The sequence below is a fragment of the Argopecten irradians genome, chromosome 12 (assembly GCF_041381155.1).
Source record: "Argopecten irradians isolate NY chromosome 12, Ai_NY, whole genome shotgun sequence".
Taxonomy (NCBI): domain Eukaryota; kingdom Metazoa; phylum Mollusca; class Bivalvia; order Pectinida; family Pectinidae; genus Argopecten; species Argopecten irradians.
This window is the reverse complement of record NC_091145.1, coordinates 9,195,320-9,220,839: the sequence shown is the minus strand read 5'-3', so window position 1 is coordinate 9,220,839 and position 25,520 is coordinate 9,195,320. Positions and strand designations below refer to the sequence as shown.

Genomic DNA, 25,520 nt, shown 5'->3' with positions numbered 1-25,520 from the left:
ATTATAACGATGACGTTACCTTAAACTCATTATTCTTGTCCTTTTCACCTCGGTGGTAGGACTTATCAAACTGGAATGTATCAACATCATTTGCATTGTAGAATTGTTTGATTTCTGCAGCAGCGTTGGGACAGTTTCTGAACTCTGGTCTCTCCTCAGCTACAGGTTCCACGGCACAGATTTGTATGTCTAAAGACTGGTTAAGGCACACATAATCAGCTCACTAAAACCTTACTGCAATATTGTAGCTCTAGATTTCTACAGATAATAGTGTCGTCTTTTAAGCCATAATTGATGTACTTTTTCAGTAAGATCTGCATGTTTTATTCTGATTTGCAGAATAGAACTTGGGATATCAAACTGATTTTCTGTTTTAAGCATTAACAGTAACCTTGACCTTTGATCAACCCCCTTCCAGAAAAGCAATCACAAGAAGAAATTTTTTGAATTTTTAGAAATCTTGTGGACACAAATACCTTCATATCACCTATTCTATATTTGCATATTACAGATCTGCCCTTGCGGGTAGGTATTGATTGTGACGTCATGTGTTTGCGAGCGTTACATTATACTTTTCGGAGAAAACAACGTAATTGTGCCCATAAAATAATAACGTCACAATGGATACCTACCCGCAAGGGAGCTAACTCTGTAATATGCAAAGACGGAATAGGCCACATAAAAAGGAAACATTATCACAGTTTGGATTATACTTTTGTTCTGGTTTGTAAAGGATACTCAATTCCTCCCCTTCCTTCATTTCCTCTGTGGGCTCAGTCGTCTTGTTCATGATGTTAGCTTTGGGGAACTCTTCGACTAACTGATTGATTACGTCTTGTAATTTCAGGTATTCATTCCCACGATAGACAAAGGCCTTGTTCTAAAATTATTATAAAGAAAAATTCATTCATTTAACTTATTCACCCTGAAGACACATTGGACTCTTCTAAATCAAAGACTAGACCAGTCCACTGTGAAATTTCAGGGGTGATTGGGTTAAAAAGCAGCAAATTGGCCATCATAATGAACAAAACTTTTACTTAGAAATGATTAGCATATGATAAACAAAACTCCCCTATATCAACTCTTGCTGAATACCTCTAGGTATCTTTACAAGCAAATTACCAAAATTTAAAATGAAAGTGTTGAATCTGTTGATATTAACTTCGTCAGGAACTTTGAGCCAAATTTTTCATGAGCTGTGATTATCATGAACAATTGTTCTAATATTGACATTTTTTTCTCATTTGTAAAAAATATCTTTACGTATAATGTTCATAATGAAATAATATTTTTTAGACTCCTGTAAAATTACACTAAGAAGCCTACCCTAACAAAGGGAGGGAAGTTGCGGCCATAGTAAGCCACTCTGAAGAAGGTTGGTTTGAGTCGAGGAGAAAATTTCTTCTGACCATCCTCGACCACCTCAACTCCGTCCAGTATCTTACTGAAGAAAGCTGCCTGTTTTTGCTGTAATGATGCAAATCAGAAATTGTTTAATGCAGAAATATACATATTTCTAAAGACACAATTTTACCGTTATTATAATCAGTACTGATATGTACATTTTCAAGTAGTATATTCCGTTAACACTTTAACGAAAATTTTGCAATAGAAGTTGTCCTGAATTGATTAACACTAAGACCAGTGATTTCTTAAGGTACATTGTTGGCCGAATACAGGCCAGAGAAATTATGCTGTATTTTCCCAATTTTATGCAAAATATTTTTTTCCAAATAATAAAAACTCTCTAAATTATACCTATTTCAAGAAAAATACAATGTAAATTTTTCCAAATGGAAAAGGTACAGGCTCCTGAAATTATTGAGTAAGACAAAAAAAATAACATCACAATTTTAAAACTTCAGGTAAAGAATCATTGTCTAATATTTAAATTAATGAATGTTCTTTCTATACAACTCGTCCATCAACAGTAATTTTCCTATCCTTGAAAAAGGAACTGACCAGAATCTGACTGAGTTTGCGGTACTCGAGTCTCTCCTCGTAGAACTTCGCAAGTTCTTTACAAAGTGGAATGCCAAACTCCCAAACCTGTCAATACAAAATGGTAAGCATAGTTATTTTCACATTTATATACATGATCAAGATTTCTAATTTTTCAAGACTACTTTTAAGTAAGTTCAGAGATTTTTCACCATACAAAAGGTTTTTGGATAATCTACCTGTAATTAAGATACACCAAATGTGATGATGATATCCACAAAATATATGGCTTACTCTTATAATTCCTGAACTAGATTTTAAACATTAAAGTTGTAATGGAATAACAATTATATAAACACAATTTTGTGTTTTTTTTTATAATCTACATGTGTATATTACACAATTGTTGTATAAGTAAATCCAATATTTAGTATCACATAATATAAGGCAAACCGATATACTAGGTTTTCAACCCAGTTAATCTCTCTGACCTTGACCTATTGACTGACCTTGCCCTTGTCAAAGCACTCTATGACCTTTAGGTACAGGCCCTCTTTCCGTTCCCACTCGGGCTGAGGAGGGTAACCCATCTCCCCCTGTTTCATCTCATCTGTCCAGTTGAGTAGTTTGCCATACAACTGCAGCGTGAGGCCAGCCTCAACGTAGTTCTTGGCAGTGAAGTGGAGGTCGTACAATTTCTTGATGTAACGCATGTACATCTCCTGTCGATTGCTGTTGTCTTTGTAGAAGTTCTAAAAAATAGAAAACGAAGTAGAATTATTTGTAATTTTATTAATAAAGACAATATCATCTTTATATATATACATCTATATACCTCTCTCCCTCTCTCAAAAAAAATTACCATATATTGTCACCATGACATAAAATTTTCTTAAATAGAAACATTTCAAATGAGAACCAATAAATGATATTGATATACAAATCTCAAAATTGTACAGCATGGTCAGCAAGGGTCATTGTTGTCAATGATTGTGAAATCCATGCACTGGTCACCACAATTGATGACCAATAATTCCTATAGGTCAGTCTGACCAATTCATTGACCACTGACCACCTACATAGCTGACAACACTAGAATTACTGAATTAAGGTATTATGAGGCCATAGTGGTCAATTCGTCCAGCAAAATGACCACTAATATCGCCAATTTGTCTTTGTTAACAATACTGTTTATGACACAGTAAATTCGATAATTTACACTCACAGCAATGTTATAACGCATCACAAAGGTTTCACTGCAGAGTGAATGATGTGCTATTTCCTGTAGAAATTTAACTGTATTTATTTTACGTGATCTTCATCAATCGTAAAATAAACAATTAATTCATCGGAGAATAATTTTGATAGATTCTGAATTTCATTTTAGTGGTTAAACTATTATTGAACAATATATAGGAATCCAATTTTAGATTTTACTGCGGCATATTGCGGATATCCAAACTGTAAATCTTTAACATAGGACCAATACAGAACTAATATAGCTTACATGGCCATGTAATAGTATTTGCAGTATTTATAACAGACATAGGATTGAATAGAGAAAACACTATATATAGTTGGTCATTATTGGGTAAATAAAATATATTTTTTAGGTCTTTTTTTATTATTCGCGTTCTAGCTTTAAGGGTATATTATTATCTTTATTTCCTCCAAAGATTACATAAAGAATGACATTTAATATGATTCAACAATTTCACAACATTTTGCAGATCTAATTTTTTGTCCCAGATTGTAGATTTAAGATAACAATAGGGTTTAAATATCATCAAGATGTAATTTTCTTTTCTCTAACTGAATAATTTTATTGTTTCATTATCTTATTTTAGGAAGGACAGATTTCTCCTCATTTCTTTTGTATTCTTATTTATAGCCGTTTCATGATCTTCAATAGACGAAACTATAAAAGGATCATGATAGTTTCTGGGAATGTGTTATTGGTAATGAGGGCCATAGTAGTCAATGTTCTGAGCAAATCTGGGCTACAACTCCATCACTGTCAAACCTATTACAACCTACGTAGACATAAAGTTTGCTGGAAATAAATAATCTACTCAAGATTGTCTGCCAAACCCTATTAAAGTAACTGCCTGAAAATAATTAACATTGAAAATCTCCTTTTTGTTTTTCAATTTTTACACAATATTGAAAATCTCCTTTTCCTTTTTCAATATTTACATAAACTTCTCCAAAATACCCGAGACACCTTTATGCTGAATCTTTCATGCATTCTGAGGTGTTTTGTTAAAGGACAAGATAATGTCAACAGCACAGACCAGGACATTTCTCAGCTTTCTGAGAAACATATAGTGCCATGAGTATGGATCACCAATCCTCCCACCCCTGGAATTCTGTATTTCTGTATTATATGTTACATCTTTTACAAGAAGAACAGTCTGGGTTGTGATATAAAAGTAGAATTCAGTATTTTTTCTCTCCTTTGTGTGGGTCACCTTCCAGACCATGTGGGATTTCTCGAGGATGTCCACCCACATATCCTCAACACAGTTGTTTCTATAGAGTTGATAAAGCATGTCTTTGTAGCTATTATAAAATAAAGTTTACACTTCATATGATAGTCCTTGGCATCTCCCGATTAACAGACACTGGAAACTTACCTGTAGGGTTGGGGAGATATAGACGTAACACACGTCTATCTATGTTCTATCTGGGGGCGATGAAATAATTTTGATTGTGCTGCCAATCAGACATCTATTGTGCCAGTATTGTATGGACAGAAGCACAACACAACAGTTTATACATCCAGCCTAATATAAATTCTTAGTTGGACAATATCCAATATGTAAATCTCCGAGAAATAACAAGGTGGTCCAAGGGGAGATAACTGTAAACACAGCTAACATTAGAAATGATAGATGGTGACCCTAGCTGCCGGAACTCGGATAACACATGTAAGCCAACTGTTCTGTGATCTGACCAGCTATACTGTAAATTGGCAAGGAAATAAATTTATAGGATTCCAGTAATTGGGGAGAAAATAGAATCCGTGATTGAAAACAAACTAACCTCAATCCTTCATTTTGTACGTGAGGTCAGGGCCTATGTACATGTCTTGGATCCATGCCTAACGGACATAGCTAACAGTTTCTTATAAAATAGATAGAACAACTGTCAGTAGATACCAGAGAAATCCATTGTTCATGTGTGTCCTTGAATTACTGCAATCCAGCAACTCCAGGAATTCTTCCCCTTATTGGTTAGATTTTGGATAGATAGCATTCGTAACCAGAAATAATTATAATTTGATGATGGCATAATCAAGTTTAGACTTAAATTTTGTAATTGATATTAGTTACCTGTTTGACCTGATAATTGTAGAAACTTGTACCTGTAATCTTAAGGGATAATACAAAAGACACACAAGATGTTTCCAACTCAGATATGGGAAGCACTCCATCAACCACAGCAGGTTTTCTTTGCCCGACTATTCACTTTAATGATGGCCTCCCAAGTATCTGTATTTTGGGAGGCTGCTGTATATTCCACCACATCAGTATCACCAGACAGATGTAATGAAATAACAAAAACACATGTAAAACATCTCCCTATAAGATGATGGGGTATTCCCTATCTAAGGAGACTTTCTCCTCTTATAAAAATGGACATCATGTAAGGAGACATATATTGCTTCCCTATGGTTATTTCCCAATCTGAGGAAACTTGAAAAGCTGGAGAAGACACTTGGTTGTCCCCTTGACCCCTCAGGATGATGGATCCTCCCAATTTGTAATTTCTAAGAGACTTTCTCCCCTAATTATTATGGGACATTCCCCAATTGGAGGAGACTTCATCTCTTATAATAATGGGACTTCCTAATTTAAGGAGAAATTCCACAATCTAAAGAAACTGTAGCAGACACATGGTAGTCCCCTTGACCCCTTATGATGATGGACCTTCCCAATTTTGTAATTATGAAGAGACTTTCACCCCTAATGAATATGAGACATTCCCCAATTGGAGGAGACTTCATCCCCTAAGCTGGAGAAACCCTCACACATCCTGTCTATAGGGCCAGTGGTATTAACTAGTCCCAGCTGATTACTAAACAGTTTAATGTTTTCATCAAATTAACATCAGTTACCACAGAAGAAATTCCTGAGCTCCTCCCAATGATTTTGGGGATGAGTAGAACAGCTGGTTTGTATTGGGAGCGTGTCTATAGTGGAATGAGAGAGATCCTTTTACATTAACCCAAAACAAAGACATGCTTATGTCTTTAAAATAAGCTGTAGAGTCCTTCCTTCCAGAAAAGAATTTTTATGTTTACTTAATAAACAGGAAAGTAAAGTATACATTTAACAAAACAGTATCCGGATGCAATATGAACAGCTGTTTGTAAGACGGAAAGTTTACAGAATTTCGGTTGAAACATATTTCTATATTTTGAAAAGAGATGCTAAATGGTAAGCTTAACCCATAAATTCAAACTCAGGCCCAGTTGATTCCATCCAAAAGTGATTTATTAAGAATATGTAAGGAGAACACATTGAAAGTTAGCAATAGACTTGCAGAGAGATTTTTCCTTGAAGACATCAATCAATCTTATATACCTAGGGGAGACAACCGAAGATTTTACAAAGAAATCAATTTTTCCTACCCTCCAGTCCCTATTACAAGAATATTACATACAAGGTTATCTATCATTTATCTTATTTGGCTGAAACTATCTTGCTCAAGATGGGAAAATTATATACATAGGTCTTTAAAATATATTTACAGGTATAAAGTAAGGGGAGATAACTATACTACACACAAATCTTTACAGGGACAGGACTAAGGGGAGATAACTATAATACAAATGTTTATAGGGACAAATTAAGGGGAGATAACTATAATACAAATGTTTACAGGGACAGATGAAGGGGAGATGACTATGATACATATGTTTATCGGGAAAGATGAAGGGGAGATAACTGTAACAAAAATGTTTACAGTTAGTATTAAGGGAAGATTACTTTACTTACAAGGATGTTAAATGTACTCTGCATCCGTCTGTCACCGTTTTCCTCCCCATCGTACACATTTCTGAAAAGACAAAATCATAGTTATTTTATTAATACACAGCTTGGACTAAAGAATATGCTACTCTCTGTTATAAGAGTTTACTCAATGTATTCATTGTTTTTCCGTAACAATGCCTTCCCAGCAGTACTGGTCTTTACTTTCAGTTGTATAAATTAATATGTGTCCCTGTGAAAAGGACATACTTAGTTTTATGAATACTTGTTTTTGATCTGAGAATTGAAATAAAAGCTAGTGTTTAAGGTTCCCCAAATCCCATAACCAGCCCTGTACCTCTGCTTCAGTGGCTAAACGGTTTGGTCGTCTACCACTAGCTCTCTATATCTAGGGTACGAGTGCTGAGAGGCAAATAAAGATGTTTTTACCTCTTGAACTTCACATTCAGCATGTGAGTTGGAGACTTAGGTGGAGGAATTAAAATGTAGTGGCCACTGATTGGTGGTGGTTTTTTTGTGTAGGTACACTAGCTGACTATGACAAGGAAACCAAACAAATGATCAATGAAAAACAATAATGCTAGATATTAAATATTCGTACATGAGGTCAGAAACTAGGACATCAGATGTACACGATGTGTGAAATGTCACATGGATGCCACACTATATGGGAATATATCTATCTCCTGCTCCAAAGTTCACACTCATCATTATAGTCTAACATGCACCTAACACTGTAATGCTAGAGTAACTGTTCAAAAACTTTAAAATTGTACTAATTCAAAAGAACCACTTTTAAATGTAATGTGACTGTGACAAGTATATTATTTTACTGAGGTTTTATAAATTCACATTTTAATTGAACTATCACTATGACATAAACCTTTCCAGATTATTTTAGTTTTTTCTAGAATTTTACCATACCTAGAGTCTATACAAATGTTGCAGGGCATCTGAAATGAATTTGTAATTTGTTTTCAATTTAAAAGCTGGGATTTGTTGATAGAAAGCCAGAGTTCCAGGAGAAAATAAGTTCACTATGCCTCAAACTAAGATTAGAGATGGAGGACATAGAGACACTCACCCACTGAAGCCTAGACAAATTGTCGTCTTATTTACGATCAATATATACCAATGGTAAAACTCTGTATTTACAACAGCAGAAAAAAAAAAGAAAAAAAATGCAACTTAACTAAGAAGTGATTTCTTCTTAACATTTTTTTAAATTGAAAATTTGAATCCAATTTGAAAATCAATAATTCATTTCTTTTTCTTGATGAAATTCGGTAAATATATTCTATCTTTACCAATGCTTATACCCATAAATACAAACAGTTGAATTTTATTGTGATTAAATCAGGGAATCTTTTCTTAATCAACATTTCCAATATGGTGGTTTATTTGTCTGGAAGCCAGAGAAATACTTCTAAGATAGGTCACAAACATGCAGCATTGCACTTTAAGCCTGTTTTAATCTTCGTTTTAAAGCTGAAGCACAAATGAACACCTTCCTATAGCAACATACATCTAGTGACATCAAAAAGGTCTGTTACATGTATCTTAGCTACAACATCTTTGATTACGGATCTGTGGAAAAAAATATTTCAATGCACGATTTTCAGGAAATTGATTACGGGTCTGCAGAAAAAAAATATTTCAATGCAGGATTTTTAGAAAATTATCTTTTCTTTTAGATCACATTTTTTTCTGAATCGATATGTCTGTAAGGTGCTGTCATCTAAAGATCTGTATCTAGACTAGAGCCATATTATGTCGCACAGGAAATATCATAAAAACATTAATAGTACAGTTGATGTATCAGCTCAGAAATTGTAGATGTTACCGATATACTAACCATGTGGTGTTAATATGTTCTTTATTTCTAACTCAGTCACCCTCGGCAACTAGCTTTATACAATAATCGAGAGAAAAAAAAAACCCATTTAATTTTAAAAAGTGCCATAAATTCATAATTTTATCAAAATTTAAATTAAAAGGGCACAGCGATTCCATTTATAGTTTACTACGAGTTGATTATGATCTTGTTAATAAGTTTAATTACACAAGTTACTGCTGGGATTTTAAGCTCTTGGTAATGAAAGCCACATCATGTTCGAGTGTTTGTAAATGTTTTTTCAGTTTGCATAACGGTGTCCCCTGTGTTCAACGAGAGTTTGAGTTGCCGAACATCAAAGGACAGAGTTACATAGCCCTTCAACTGTAATCACACATTTATTACGTAGAGGTCAAAAGGTTAAACTTTTCATCTCCCCTGTCCCCCCGGCAGGATTTAACACTTTAATATATTCCAACATGGAGACATTGTAATTAGCACAAGGTATGCTTTCCTCTACCATATATTATAACTGAATACCAACACAGGAAACCGCTACTTATAAAAATGCCATCAACTCCTAAGAACAGAAAGTAGACACCTCTATAGACAGCTAAACAGGAAATCATCATCGTCTTCACACAGACAGGAAGTGGATCTTTTTGATCGGGTGGGGGGATACTAAATACAGCAGGGAATAGGAAGCTAGTACCTATATATGGTGGAGAAAAGGAAATGGCCACTCAGGAAGTGGGTACTGAAATATGGCAGAGAACAGGAAGTGGGTACTGAAATATGGCAGAGAACAGGAAGTGGGTACTGAAATATGGCAGAGAACAGGAAGTGGGTACTGAAATATGGCAGAGAACAGGAAGTGGGTACTGAAATATGGCAGAGAACAGGAAGTTGGTACAGAAATGTGGCAGAGAACAGGAAGTGGATACTGAAATATGGCAGAGAACAGGAAGTTGGTACAGAAATGTGGCAGAGAACAGGAAGTGGGTACAGAAATGTGGCTGAGAACAGGAAGTGGGTACTGAAATATGGAAGAGAAAATGAAGTGGGTACTGAAATATGGCAGCGGACAGGAAGTGTGTACAGAAATGTGGCAGAGAACAGGAAGTGGGTAATGATTTATGACAGAGAACAGGAAGTGGGTATTGAAAAATGGCAGAGAAAAGGAAGTGGGTATTAAAATATGGCAGAGAACAGGAAGTGGGTACTGAAATATGGCAAAGAAAAGGAAGTGGGTACTGAAATATGGCAGAGAAAAGGAAGTGGGTACAGAAATATGGCAGAGAACAGGAAGTGGGTACTGAAATATGGCAGAGAACAGGAAGTAGGTAATGATTTATGACAGAGAACATGAAGTGGGTACTGAAATATGGCAGAGAACAGGAAGTGGATTCTGAAATAAGGCAGAAAACATGAAGTGGGTAAAGAAATATGGCAGAGAACAGGAAGTGGACAACGAAATATGGCAGAGAACAGAAAGTGGGTAAAGCAATATGGCAGAGAACAGGAAGTGGGTAAAGAAATATGGCAGAGAACAGGAATTGGGTAAAGAAATATGGCAGAAAACAGGAAGTGGATACTGAAATAAGGCAGACAACATGAAGTGGATAAAGAAATATGGCAGAGAACAGGAAGTGGGTAAAGAAATATGGCAGAGAACAGAAAGTGGATACTGAAATATGGCAGAGAACAGGAAGTGGGTACTGAAATATGGCAGAGAACAGGAAGTGGGTACTGAAATATGGCAGAGAACAGGAAATGGGTACAGAGAACAGGAAGTGTGTACTGAAATATGGAAAAGTGGGTTCTGAGATAAAATAACTATAATGGTGCATTAAATCTAAAACACAAAGGCAGTAAAATTTTCAGAGGAAGCCTAAAATATTCAGCAAAGAGGACCTAAGAACCAAGGTTGAGGTACATATGCATAAATAGTTATTATTTTTCATACACAATGGGTGAAGTTGACAGCTTCACACAGAAGCAAGAAAATTTTAAAATGGATTTATTGTATGACAAAAAATGTGTATGTTATAAATCTCTCTCCACCTATCAGTAGGGTGGTTATATACCGAGGACAGGATGCCAGGGAGAGGTCAGAAGGCTGCTAATTCTGACAAGATGAGGAATGGTGTTGGTGGGAGGGGGACCTGGTCTCAGCATCCCTCCCTAGACAGGCAGTCTATAGGTCTCAAGTACTATAACACCACCCTTGGCCAACTTCACACCCTCACAGAGGTGACAGCAGTAACAGGTGGTTCTAGCTTCTGTCACTACCAGAGGGAGCAGGCTATTGTAGCCACCAGCAATCTAAATAGGCCTCCATTTATTTACTACAGCATCTGTACCAAAACTGCACAAAATCCATCTGTCTTGAACAGTGAAATCTGTCTAGTGATCTGTACTCTGCATAACACAGTCTGACCTCCCAAAACTCAGAGACAGCATTTCACACAGATTTTACATGTCAAACACACACTCCATGACACTTTGCTGATGAGATTCATAATTTTCTGCACATTCACAAAGTTTTAAAATTTATTTTTTGAGCTAATGTAAGACCAACCAAAGCCACCCATTTTGGAATGTATACATGTATTTACAATCTCATGACCTTGACCTTCATCTAAAGATTCAACCAACAGTATCTCTAAGAAGCCAATTAAAGGTCATCGCTGTGGTAACTATGACGTACAGAAGAGGAAGTAGCTCACACAGGGGAGGGAGATCAACAGGAAGTCAGTGCCAATGGACCACACTGAGAGGTTATCTCATCAAGGGCAGATCACTCTAGTCAGCAAAGGTTATCATGAAAAGGGGAGATAACTCCATTACCGACACGTGCAGCTATGTGACAGCTGTAGGTACAGACAACTGGAACGTTACAGACAGACAATAAACTACTCATTAATACATTAAAACTCAATCTTGTTCCAACTACAACATATCTTCTTCAAATTATCAGGTGCCGTCTAAAGAACACCAGTGATATCTTTATCTGTAATTTAGATGTGTTACAGACTTCTGGCTGTAAACTGTTCATCATCTTTAAATGTAACAGATCATAGATTTTTCAAAAACTGTATTTTTCACATATCAGACATGATTTGAAATCAAAATGAATTATGATGAACCCTCAAAATTTATCTTTATAAATGATATTTTGTTAGATAAAAAACATGAATATCTTGTTATATATAGAGCAGATATTAAGTTGAATGTTGATATAACATCTTCTTAAAAAAGCTTTAAAAAAATCTTTCAGTCATTTAACTTTTCACTCAACGATTCAATACATTTATTTTATCAGTCATGTGGGTGAATTTTATTTTCCAAGAACAAAGAAATGTCCAAAAAACCAAAAGTGACCTTGAACCCTAAATGCTTTGACCTTGATTTGACCCTCCTTGGTCTATCAGTCCTTAATTAACTAAATACCAAAATTAGCCCATTTCACCTTAAGGTCAATGGCAGCATGCTGCTGTTCAATGTTATGGACACAAGTACTTGACTTCGGGGAAGTTTATCCAAGAAAGCTTACTGCTTTATTGCCATGGTAACCACTTGAGATTGAAGGGTTACTTTCACAGCTCAAACGTTAATCACACCTTGAAGCCATCAAATTTGATTGGTGAAAATAAACAGATTTAAGTAGGTTTTTTTTTATCCATCCAAAATATTTAGCAGAAAGTGAACCATAAAATGGTGCCCTCAAATGAAATTGGAATGGACAGGACAGGACCGGAGAAAATGTCACATACATAGGTAATAATATGAATAGGTATGAAAAGGTACTGGTAAAAATCATGTAGATGTGCTTATGATTAAAAATGTATGTCAAATAAACATCAATACTAAAGCATTCACACGAAACAAAGACTGGATAACATACTTAGGAAGCAATTTTTCTTAAAACACTCTGGCTTTCTATCATTCTCAAAACTTACAATGGTTTATCCTTAAAGATGCTCCACTGTCGATGGAGTATAAATAATATTCATCAATTCAATAATAATTGGTGTGTAATTGTGTTTATATATGTCTATTAAATGAAGAATAATATGAAATAATTTACTTTGTTTTTGGTGCATGCACAATCAATACTTCATTCCATATAGGACATAGTGCCACAGAATTTTTTTTGCAATCAATCATTTTTTATATTTTTTCTTAAGTAAAATTAGTAGCTAAACCTTTTAATGGTGGTAAATGGTGTAAAGTAAGTAACTTTTGTAATGAAGAAAAATACTTATTCGACTACTCCTGTTTTTAATAAGGCAAAAAATGTCATTTGCCAGCGGTGTAGCATCTTTAAATGAAAGTAGCTTATAAAAATATGTAAAATACAATTAACTGAAACACTGTATTATATATCAAACATTGTAATAATAAACACTATATTTGATATCAACTGCAGTTAAGTCAAATCTCCACAATTAACAATTATAGATGAAATGCAATGACACAAGAGGACTTTGTATGTTGGCACAAACATTCCACTGGCATTAACTTCCAATAACAACACTCAGATAAATCAATACCGCCTGGAAACTTTCAATATCATCAGCAATTACACAGTATCAAAGGAAATATAAGTCATTAGGTTTTATGAATAACGGAATTTCGTTTCTGTAAAAGGGACTGGTTTTATATCCATTTATTAGACTGCAATATCAAGTCAATCATTTGTTAATACAAATGAAAATTAACGAGAAGTAAAAAAAGCATTACGCCTCCACAATATAGGATTATTTTTGAGGAAATCTGAGAATAAATGAAATTTAATAAATCAAATTAAAAAGGATTTCCATCAAACCAGTGAAATTTCAAGAAAAGAAAATTGTCATATTAATTCGCAAAAATAATAAATAATCTACTTCTAAATTTATTATTTTTATAAAATCATATACTTACGGTAAAGGTGGGGTCGGGTGTTGGTGGTGGGGAAGGTAGGAGTTTGGTGGGGCGGTTGGGGTGGGGAGGGTGGGGCGAGAGGGAGTTGGGGTTGGGGGTGGGGCGAGTGGGAGTTGGGTTGGGGAGGAGGTTGGGGAAAGTGGGAGTTGAGTGTAAGGGGGTGATAGTATAGAAATAGCATTGGTTATCTAACGTGACTTGTGCCATATGGGAAAACACTACTGGTTAAATCTGCTGCACATCTAGGAGCACTAGACATATTTACTACTCATGGCCCCACAAAAAAAGACCAATAGAGCATCTGAATTTAAAATGGAAATGGAAAGTAAATTAGATGCTGTTTGGAGTTTGCAGAACCGCTCCTCCTCTTCTCATACCACCCATATTAGCAGGCTTTACCAAGAATTTGGCAGCTGTGACTCTCAAGGGCCAGATCTACCACCATTACATGGATCAAATACTATTTCACGCTCTGATGAATTCTAAAATTCCTCCAAGATATACAATCATCATTTTAATCTGATACTTTACCATTTTATTTTTACAAACTTGACTTAATGATTACCTCTGTGTAAAGACAAAATTCTGGCCAATTTCTTATTTTCGTTTTTGTTTCCAACACACTTTACCATTGTACTTACTATTTGGCTAAAACAACTTTTTTATTTGTCTCATGGGTGGTCTTTATAGAAAGGTTTGACTAGAGCAATTAAGAAATTCTAATTAAGGAATGCTTATTACTAGTGCTACACCTGTCCATAAAGACCATTCAAGGAACAAAAATAGGTTTAGTATTGATTAGAGGTCTTATTACACAGGTCAAGTTGTATTTTGCTATTTGGGAGAAAAAGAAAGTGGTCTTATTATGCAGATGGTCTTAATACACAGGTGGTCAGTAAGGCAGATTGTAGCTGTACTGATGCCTGACATGGTATCATGCATGATGAACTTATCTATCCATGTCTGAGTTATTGGAATGTAATCGAGAGATTTTCCAGCTCTCACCAATTCTGTGCCTGACTGCCCATAGTTTGGTGTGAATCTGTCTGTGAAACACATGTGAGACCTGTTCAGTGTTATAGTACATATCCAACATGATTGGTCAATCTATCCTCCTTTCTTCTTTCCTTTCTGATCTTTCTCCCTCTATTGCTGGAACTTTCCATTCAATAACATTCAGCTTTACTCTCCCCATTCCACTAAACCTCCCCAGCCGGCCAGTTAGGACCACCCAGTTGTCATCAAACACTCCACTTCACCTGAAGTGTTTTCTTTTCCAAGGCAGGGAAGTGTTATATTTCCATGTTTATAAAGCTTGAAAGTGAGAGGGAAAACATACCCATATCAGTAAAAAGATAGAGAAAAAAATCAATTTTCTGATGTTAGAAATCTGTGGAGAAAAATCAATTTACTGAAGTTCAATGGGAAGTTCTGCAATCAATGCAAACTTAAACATGCTCCACCGCTGACAAATGGTAATTTGTTCACTATCAAAAACAGGAGCAGATGATTTAGTATTTTTCTTCTGTTACAAAAGTTACTTAATAATACACCATTACCACCATTGAAAAGTTTGAGATTCTAATTTTACTTAAAGTTAAAAATATGAAAAATAATTAATTGCATCCCGAAAAAATTGCGTGGCACTATATTCTAAATGAAATAAAGTACTGATTAAGCAAGCACCAAAGGCGAAATAAACTATTTTATATTATTCTTTGTGTTAAATAGGCATGTATATACACGATGAAACACAAATTATTGTTCGAATGATGAATATCATTTATGCTCTGTCAGCGGTGGAGCATCTCATTTCAGAATATATATTGGGAAATTATGAAATGAAAATTTGAATTCTAGCAATGGTGAAACCTGTCTTAGTGACAACCTCTGTATAAAGACCACCTACTTATTAAGACCACTTTCTTAGGGTCCTGTATGGCCATTTATAACACAATCTGACCTGAGTATAACGACCACTTGGTTACAGCGACCACTTTTCCCTTGTGTCCTGGTTGTTCTTTATAGACAGATTTGAATGTACTCTACATGTACAACTTCTGGAACTGCATGAGGGTCACTGCACTGGGGTGAAGAAGTGGAGTGGTGGGTAGGGGGAATAAAGGGGGGAGGGGATATATTAATTTGTTTTGTCAGCCTGGGTTAGAGTTTACCCTGTGGTCCATATGGTCACCACTCCCTATGGGGGTCACAGCTGGAAACAGCATGGGAACCCAGGATAACAAGCTCCTATGTAGACCTAATGGTGGTTGCTTGTGTTTGATTTCATTTGACATTATTAGAAGGTCAAAAACCAGCATAATGCCAGAGAAAAACACTAAAGTCTAAGTTTTATACTTCAAGTAATGCAGCAAAATCTTAATGTTTTCTGTCTATTTACGCCTTTTTAATGACTTGTGAAAGTACAAACGAAAAGTGTAATTTGCTTTGTTTATGAGATATTTTTTGTAGACACAATATTTTCATAAGAACACAGGTAAACGCTTTGTGCATGTAACTTTTAAATCCAATAAAATCATCTCTATAAACATGCTTCAATATAAAAAGCAGAAAAAGAATAATATAATATTTCCACAATAACTTTTATAAAAGCATGCAAAAACATTAATAGGATAGTCTTGGTCTGCTAGACCCTAAATAACATAATACAGTAATTATATTTTACAATTATCAATAAACTGTCTTTCGCTGAAGAAGTCTTGGGTTTCCATATTGATTTAAGTCAAACTTAAATGCTATTACCCTCTAATTCCCACAATACCCTACAAGCCTTATTCAATATACATCAAACCGTCATCAAATCAGAGTAACTATTTTGTCAGGAAAACAAAATTAAGAAAAAAGAAAAATCTATTTCCGTTGTCATGGACCGACATCTCAAACATTCCCTTAATTCTGAAAAAAAAGTCTTACAATTGTCCCCATCATAACATCGAAAGTTTCCCATCTTTGTCTCCAGGAGCTAAATAGAACCTCATGGGACTGATTTCCTCCAATAGCATTGTTCTAAAGAATGGGATTAATTGTTTAATGTGATCTTAACCTAATTAATTTCGTGTTTTCCCACAATACCAAACCTTCAGCACACAATGCCCCAGGAATTTAATCATGTTACAATTTCGTATGATGAAAAGCCATTTCATGTTTTTTTTGAGATGTGAGGATAGCAGCACATCAAACGATTGGAGTAAACTGGTTGTGATGTGTTTTATGACGAGTAGCCCTGAGTGGCCTTGTGGTACCACTATTTTAGCCCTGTATGGCTCTGTAATACCGCTTTTTTAGCCTACAGTGGTAGAAACACCAGATGTGGACATCTTTACAATTACTTACAAGGAGTGACAGGGATATAGGGACTTCTTATATACATCACAGACATTATTTCAACATCTGTATTTCCGTTCTTTAGCACTAAATTGGCTTGTAAATTATATTTCAATTGAACGTGTGACTTTTTGTCGAATTGTTAAGATCTTATTGGCAATTTTTCAAATGGTGTTGAAAGAACCAAATTTAATGAAAATTTGAATATATTTATTGTATTTGATTAAAAATCAATTTTTTTTTTCAAATATATATGATAAATCAAACTGTATGCATTAAAGCAGGTAAATTCAGAAAACTCTTATAAATAATTGTCCAATTTGGTGTATTTTTATGTTTTTGTCCAAATTTTTGAAATTCTTATAAGATTTGATTCATTTTCAAATAATGCTGCAAATTATACTTTATGATCAATACAGAAAAAATCTATTTTGTTTGAACACATCACTATTACAATACAATAAATAGGTTTTAACCTTTGACCCTATAAAATGTTTTGTCATACCTGGCTATAGGTAAAAAGGACCCATTACCTGTTACGAGACTGGCACAGACAGGAAGTTATCACAATGTAGAGGGGAGGGACGAGTAAACATAAACGTGTGACATTCTTAGGGGTCTGTTTCCTGTCTGGCTGAACATTAAAAGGTTGATTGGTCAACAACTGATTCAGCGTCACTGCTGATTGGTCAATCATAATACAGAGCTAATGCTGATTGGTCAATCATGATACAGAGCTAATGCTGATTGGTCAATTCTATCAGTTAGTTACCTCAGGGCTGTACCATTTAGTCAACAAATGCCTGTCATAAAATGTGTAATAGATGTTGTGTTGTTATTTGTAACATTATGCAAAAGTGTAAACTACAATTTGACTAATTCTCTAACACCTCTGTTTCATTCCATGTGACCTTTATAAAAGATAAATGTTCTGACAAAATTAACCTTTTCATTCATGTGAAAATTCCATCTTAGACATTTTTAGATTCCATAACTTAATTACTAATCAACGTTTCAATAACATTCAAAATACAACCAAAGAAATGACCTTTTGCTAACTTAGCCTTTATCTCAAAACTTTCATTTTCCGACCGGTGTTATCTAATTAAGTTTTTAATAATATTAAAAATTCGTCAGAAAACTAATCTAAAATTTCAAGAACTTGTCACAATGATGGAATCCAATTTTGTGAAAAAAAAGTAAAAATGGCACGTCACCAAATATTTTGGGATAAAAAGTGACGATAGAAATATGAGATTCGACTGACAACAACTGAAATGTGTGACAGCTACTGATGAAGAAAAAGTCTTCAGTGTCACGCCACAGCTAATGAAATAGTGTCTCATCCATCAATGCAATGTAATGATCGATGAAAATGTTGACTGTATGGAATACAAGCATAATCAAGGACTTTTGATTATTTCTGGAGGTGAAAACTTTTAAATATACTGTGGATTTAGCAGTGATAAAGGTATACAGCTACCTATTCATGGAAACTCCCTTCCTCCCTCAGATTATTGGAAGATTACCAACCAAAGTCTTGAGAATCAGTCTAAACCTGAACCAAGAATGGAGAATATTTTGCTCTCTTAACTATTAATCCAACCAACCTTGACACATGTCACATACCATTGACACACGTCACACAACATTGACCCACATCACATAACCTTGACCCATATGTCACATAACCTTGACCCACATCACAAAACCTATTATGTAATTACTAAATTCTATCACTAAATTTCTATGAATTACAGAGCTTTCTACAGATTTTTAATTGTCAGATACAGCAAAATATTATCTGTAATGAGGCTAAAAGGATGTCAGCAGAAAACCAGACCAAACATTAATACACATTGGTTCTATCTGCAGATTAAATATAGCAGCTAATTGGTAGGTACTTGTACATTATTGTAAAATAATGTATAGCTGTATAATCAATGGAAACCTTAGAAGACCGTGCTCTTTTCACTTCTGTTTTAAAGATTCAAATTCACTGTTAAGAGGAGGTTTTCCGAAGCCTTAAGTCTGGACAGTGCTGTAATACCAGCAAAATTAAGAGTCCTTTTATTTCAAAATTCAAAACGGATTCTGATGAAGTAGACTAATCTTACAGACTCCAAATGTTTGTGAATAATTTTTCCACTAATGTGCTTCTAGTTTAGACTTACATTAGATCTAGACTCCTTGATATCAACACATTCATTTTATTTAATTGTATACCGTAATTTCTTGTCTCTTTCATAAACCTAATGACTGCATTGTTATTCAAGCTTAGCTTCTGCATCTACACAAACAATGTTCCTGTGTCTGAAAAACCTTAGAAATCAAGCCCTGGTGTCTATACTCAGACCTGGTTCCTGGGTCCATACAAACCATTAAGTCCCTGTGTCTAATTAAAGCACCAAGTCCCTGTGTCTGATAAGACCAGATTCCTGTGTTAGACCAAACCGCCAAGCCCCTGTGTCCATTCGGACCAGATTCCTGTGTGTTAGACCATATCAAACAGATATCTTACAGAGAGTGGGGAGACTAAGTATTTGAGGAGAGATATATTGGCCCCTGATAGGGATCTAACTGGTCCCCTGGCATATCAGATGTAAGGGAAACCTCCTAATCTTGTTAGTCCTGGGACCCAGTGGCCCCCTAGGGATCTATTGCTCGCTAACAAGAGACTCATAAACCACTGTGTCTAATTCCCCTAATGATGTCAATCTAGCGCTGCTTCAATTAAGATATGCATATCATGGAAATCAGTCTGAACATTAATGAAGAAAGATGCAAACTTCTCTCCTGTAAGGCTATGCTGTGATACTTCGGTAACTTCAAACATGAACTAAATGGTTTGAAGTCACTTACAAGTAAATTCTACATCTGAAGTTTATCTTTAAGCATCCATTGCATTTGAATCTTATTTTGTCTCTAAAATCATTAAGTTTGTGAACTATGACTTAAACCTTAGTTATCTAGATTCAATGGGGTTTTTAAAATTAAAATTGGATCAAATTGTATTAAATATTGATATTAAAACTTGTTATTGTAAATCTTGTGTTAATAGTCTAAATTCCAGCACCATAAACATTCTATCACTATGTCACTATAGATCAAGGTCATTGCATGGTCTGGCGTCAGGTCCTTGACAAAAGTTTTTTACTGGGAACTCTGGCTTTACTCCTCCACCACTAAAACCTGATAGCTCATTTCTAGCCACAATCAATATGTACTGGTGAAATGACCCTGTTGTCATGTCAGCAAAGTAGTAATAATTATTGTTTATCACTTTCTACCATCAAAGAGTTTTGGAACAGCTCCCATTAGGGGAACGTATCACAGGCATCTAAATTAGAACATGAAACATCTCACTTGACAGAGAGGACGAACTAAAGCAAATTTTCAATAATTCACTCGACAGAGAAGTAAAGCTATAGCTAATGTTAAATTGTTGTAAATTTTTCAATAAATTGCATTCAAAACAAATCTGTGTTTGTGATTTTGTTTGTGAGCTCAGCTACTGAAGTATTATATATGTTAGTAGAATCCACAGGCATCTAGGCATCAGGAGTTCACAGCCTGGTTTGATACCCTGGACTGTATGTAACTGTAACTCTCAATAATAACTGTCAAATGTCACACATCCCACATGCCCACCACACTCACTTCACCACAGGGGTGTGAGTTCCACATTTCCTCATTTCTCGGTTGTCATTGTTTGATAATTTAATTATCACTTTTAACATTTTCTTTTGTTCATTTATTGATGAATATTAACTTGAAGTTAAAAAGAATTTCATAATCAGAAGACAATTTGAAAGTTTGCAGTACTGCACATAAACATGTTGTCACCTTCAGGGACCAAAAAAAAAAAAACAAAAATTTTTGAGGAATGCCTGAGGAATATATATAGCACAAGTGATTGCATTTGTGGCTTTTACTTCAAAACAGTTTGTGATGTGTAATGACATATATCACATTACATGTAATTATATGATTTTAATTTAGAAATATTTCATGTTTTGCCACTTTTCTGAGAATAAGATTTAGTTTTAAAAAATCAAGTAAAAAATGTTTTTAAAAAAATGAAATAAAGAAAATTCCTTACCTGTAGTCGAGTAGTCGTTCCAGCAGACTTGTAACAGACAAAATGAACTGGCTGCCATTTTCTTGGAGGGTCGGGTCTGCTTGCACCTTGTCCAAAAGTCTGGAGAAAAATTTCACCATTTTGTTAATAAATCCACTAAATTTTCACTCGTATTATGTAAATATTTCATCATATTGTAGAACTGAAGAGTTGTCAGTCAATAATTATGTGCTATCACTAGGTTTTGATTCCATGTACAGTGAGCAGACGGTATCGTAATCCTTTCGAGCAAGTAATTGGCATCATTTTCACAACACAAAACAAGAAGATATAAATTCTATATTTGTACGATATGATGCACTCCAGACGCAGATTTTCGTGAACTTGTATTGGATCAAAAACATCAAAGTGGACGTAATACTCCGCACTACGAGTTCGTGTAGTAAACAAGTGCACCTTCAACACGTGTAGTCCTAACAGACAAAAACAGCCACTTCATCCTACTGCACCAATCCAAGCAAACTTCATCCAATGATTTAGAGTAAACTATTTCACCAACAGATTGATGAAAACACAGAGCTAATGGTTCAGTAATTTACTCTACAACTGTACACCACTTCTAAGTTAAAAGCCGACTTCCGGACATAAACAAATCAGGAATGAATAGTACTATATCCAACACACGAGTTTTATCCTACATCCATGAGGGGAGGCCCACGTTTGATAGACTGAGTATAACCACTCTTGGTTGGTGGCAGTGCTGTGAATGAGCTGCTGTTGGTGAGAACGGTTTCCTAGTAAACAGCAGAAACAGCTGATACTTCTCTGATACTACAGTCCATTCATAAGGCCAGTAACCAAAACAGGAAGGCACCAAAAAAACTGACCAGTACATCAACAAATTGACCAGTACAATGGTCTGATCAGGAGATAAGCCTGATAGGGAATGGTTGTGGACACATGTGGTGTGAGGAGGAAATCCCTGTGTGTACAGCCAGGCCCCAGGGGAGTTAGAGGGGCCTCATGGAGTCAGTCACAGGAACTATAGGTATATAGCCCCCAAGGGAGTCACAGAAACTTTTAGTGTATAATAAGGTACTTAGGAGCTATACTGAACTCAGAAAATATGCACACTGCATTGACATAAATTATTTGGTCACTTTAGAAGTTTTGCATGAAATGAAGAAATTGAATTTCCATGGTCAAACTGATCAACTGGTCAACTTCACTTAGACTCTTCAAAAATATCCAAGAATAGCCAAATTTGAAATTGAACTTCAGATAAATTCCACTTTAATTGCAAAAATTTTTAGGAACTCAAAATGCACAAGAGCTGTATAATCGAAGGACAGCCAAAATGAACATTCGTAATATTAGCTGTCAGCGAAATTTCACAATAACTATACAAACTATTACAGGAATTAAAAGGAATAAAGCGTATCCTGTTTCACTGTGTTAGCCAAAGTTTTCTGTCCAATTTCGCTTAAAACTGCACAGACGAATTCTTGCAAGAACTCAAACCATAACGTGGTATATATCCCAGGACAGCCAAACTAAACACACAGCTTTAATTCTGTCTAGTTTAATTTCACTTTTACATCACAACAATTCTTCAGGCCTCGCTCTTTAATCACATCAAGTTTGGAACTAAAATGAACGTACAGGAAGGTGATCTGCTGATTTCCTGTATGGAAACATCTAATTAGCTGGATGTAGTGCTATATAGCATTCTGGGACAGTTTGGTGCCAAGGGGTATCAAATAAAGTTATTATCTATATTGGGTGTGTGGGTTAGTCCAGTGTAAAAATGGAATTGGTTAAAATTAAATGTCCGGCTGTATTGGAATAGCACACTAAGGCAATACAAGCATTCTACAACATATACAGTTTGTGTGGGTTAGTTATTGTAAAACGAAATAGTTTACATTCAAAATGTTCTGATGTAATGGGGTGGAGCAGTCTGAATTAGGGGTACTAGGCATTTATATAGGGTTTTGTGGGTAGGGTACTAAAAGGGAATTGATACACATTAAATCCCTAGAATCTGACCACAGGTATGTCGAGATGACCCAAAGGGTCAATTCTCGTGGTGGTGATAAGCCAATTACCTAACAGAATTGCACCCACTCTAATACTCTGTGTATCAATGATCAAAGTCAACAAGCACATGTTAACCAAATACACCACTTACTGGCTAACACATAGGGGACAACAAGGGCAGTTCAATAGGATTAGTATAATTAAATTAATTAAATTGTCTGTTAATCTCTCAGCTATGGCAAATAAGGTCAAAAGACACTGCCTTTTACAACCTCTCCATAAATTCTCTATAAGATGAGAGTAATTCAAGATTTTTTTTTCTATTAGAATTCATTTACAGCAATCCTAATTGTTTTAGCTTTTACATATGCTTTAAAGAGTGCTCTTTAAATATGAGAGACTATATTATCATGAAGGCAAACCCAGCTAGGCTTCATTATTTGTCTGGCTGCACTCATGTGAATTTGTCATGAGAAGCGATGTGCTACCGAAAATCATTTAACTTTTAACATTTACAACCTCAACAGACAGACAGACATGGAACATATCGTAATCACCCTGTACCACTGTGGTATTACATAGGCATATATACATGTGAGGCAAACTCTTACTGTATAGGCATATTCTTTGTGCTCCAAGTTAAGCACATCTGAATGTCTCCTGATGAAGCAATGTAATGTAAGACCAGAAAACCTGCCTTAGTGACCACCTCTGTATAAAGACCACCTGTTTATATCAGAACACTTTTCCAGGGTCCCAAATGACCAATTTCAACTCAACTCTACCTGTGTATGAAGACAATTCTCCCTCTGTCCCTTGGATGGTCTTTATAGACAGGTTTGACTGTCTCTTGGGTGGTCGTTATAGACAGGTTGGACTGTCTCTTGGGTGGTCGTTATAGACAGGTTGGACTGTCCCTTGGATGGTCTTTATAGACAGGTTTGACTGTCCCTTGGGTGGTCTTTATAGACAGGTTTGACTGTCCCTTGGGAATGGTCTTTATAGACAGGTTTGACTGTCCCTTGGGTAGTCTTTACAGACAGGTTTGACTGTCCCTTGAATGGTCTTTACAGACAGGTTTGACTGTCCCTTAAGTGGTCTTTATAGACAGGTTTGACTGTCCCTTGAATGGTCTTTACAGACAGGTTTGACTGTCCCTTGAGTGGTCTTTATAGACAGGTTTGACTGTCCCTTGGATGGTCTTTATAGACAGGTTTGACTGTCCCTTGAGTGGTCTTTATAGACAGGTTTGACTGTCCCTTGGATGGTCTTTATAGACAGGTTTGACTGTCCATTTGATGGTCTTTATAGACAGGTTTGACTGTCCCTTGGATGGTCTTTATAGACAGGTTTGACTGTCCCTTGAATGGTCTTTATAGACAGGTTTGACTGTCCATTTGATGGTCTTTATAGCCAGGTTTGCCTGTCCATTTGATGGTCTTTATAGCCAGGTTTGACTGTCCCTTGGGTGGTCTTTATAGATAGGTTTGACTGTATTATTAGCATATTTGACCACTAATGTGTTAACCCCCTAAATTACAGCAGTCAACCCTGCATTTAGTAACCACCTCTGTATTAAGACCACCTGTTTAATAAGACCACTTTCTAGGAGTCTGAAATGCACCTTTGCAACTCTTTGCTATGTAGGTCATCAGGAGCTAGTCTCTCTATTTTTCTAAGATAATTATTTTCTTACTGAGCACTCAGTCCATTTGCTGTATCATTTTCTAAATGAGTGATCAACCCATTTTCTGTATCATTTTCTAAATGTGAACACTCAACCCATTTTCTGTATCGTTTTCTAAATGAGCAGTCAACCCATTTTCTGTATCATTTTCTAAATGAGCAGTCAACCCATTTTCTGTATCGTTTTCTAAATGAGCAGTCAACCCATTTTCTGTATCATTTTCAGCCCCTTGGGAGCTTACTGGGTTAAATATGGTTCCTAATAATCAAACTGATTCTCTCAGTTCAAAGGATGTACATGTACTCATTACCAGCCTGGACATCACCATTATAATATAGAGAGAGGAGCCACTCAGATAGGCCCCAATACCGTTTTGATGGAATCCTCAACTGTTATGGCATCAACCATTGATGTCTTTACAAGTAAAAACAGCATTCCTTGCTACACACACACATCCTCCATACAACTCTACAGATTAATTTGTTATGGATGCACTTAATGCTTCTGTGAGTTTCATTAGTTTTTATTTTTGAACATATGTTATCTTAACACTTGCTAATTGATGTGAGAGACATCTCCCTTTTATCCTAAAACTTTTTGATGATTTCTTAATTTAAAAATTGTTTCCTTTTATTCTTTCTTACCAATCAAGATTTATCCCCC

General features: G+C 35.5%; 1 protein-coding gene across 1 annotated transcript in view; it reads right to left on the bottom strand.

The window, feature by feature from the left end:
• Window positions 1-25,520, bottom strand: part of LOC138336639 (dedicator of cytokinesis protein 4-like) — a 167,326-nt gene that overhangs the window by 10,500 nt on the left and 131,306 nt on the right. Inside the window, exons 44-50 of the mRNA XM_069286164.1 lie at window positions 21,152-21,250; window positions 6,948-7,008; window positions 2,454-2,696; window positions 1,966-2,052; window positions 1,330-1,470; window positions 739-880; window positions 20-189 (exon numbers count right to left, since the gene is read on the bottom strand). Of these exons, the coding sequence (XP_069142265.1) occupies window positions 20-189; window positions 739-880; window positions 1,330-1,470; window positions 1,966-2,052; window positions 2,454-2,696; window positions 6,948-7,008; window positions 21,152-21,250 (943 nt within the window). The remainder of the gene's footprint in view (window positions 1-19; window positions 190-738; window positions 881-1,329; window positions 1,471-1,965; window positions 2,053-2,453; window positions 2,697-6,947; window positions 7,009-21,151; window positions 21,251-25,520) is intronic.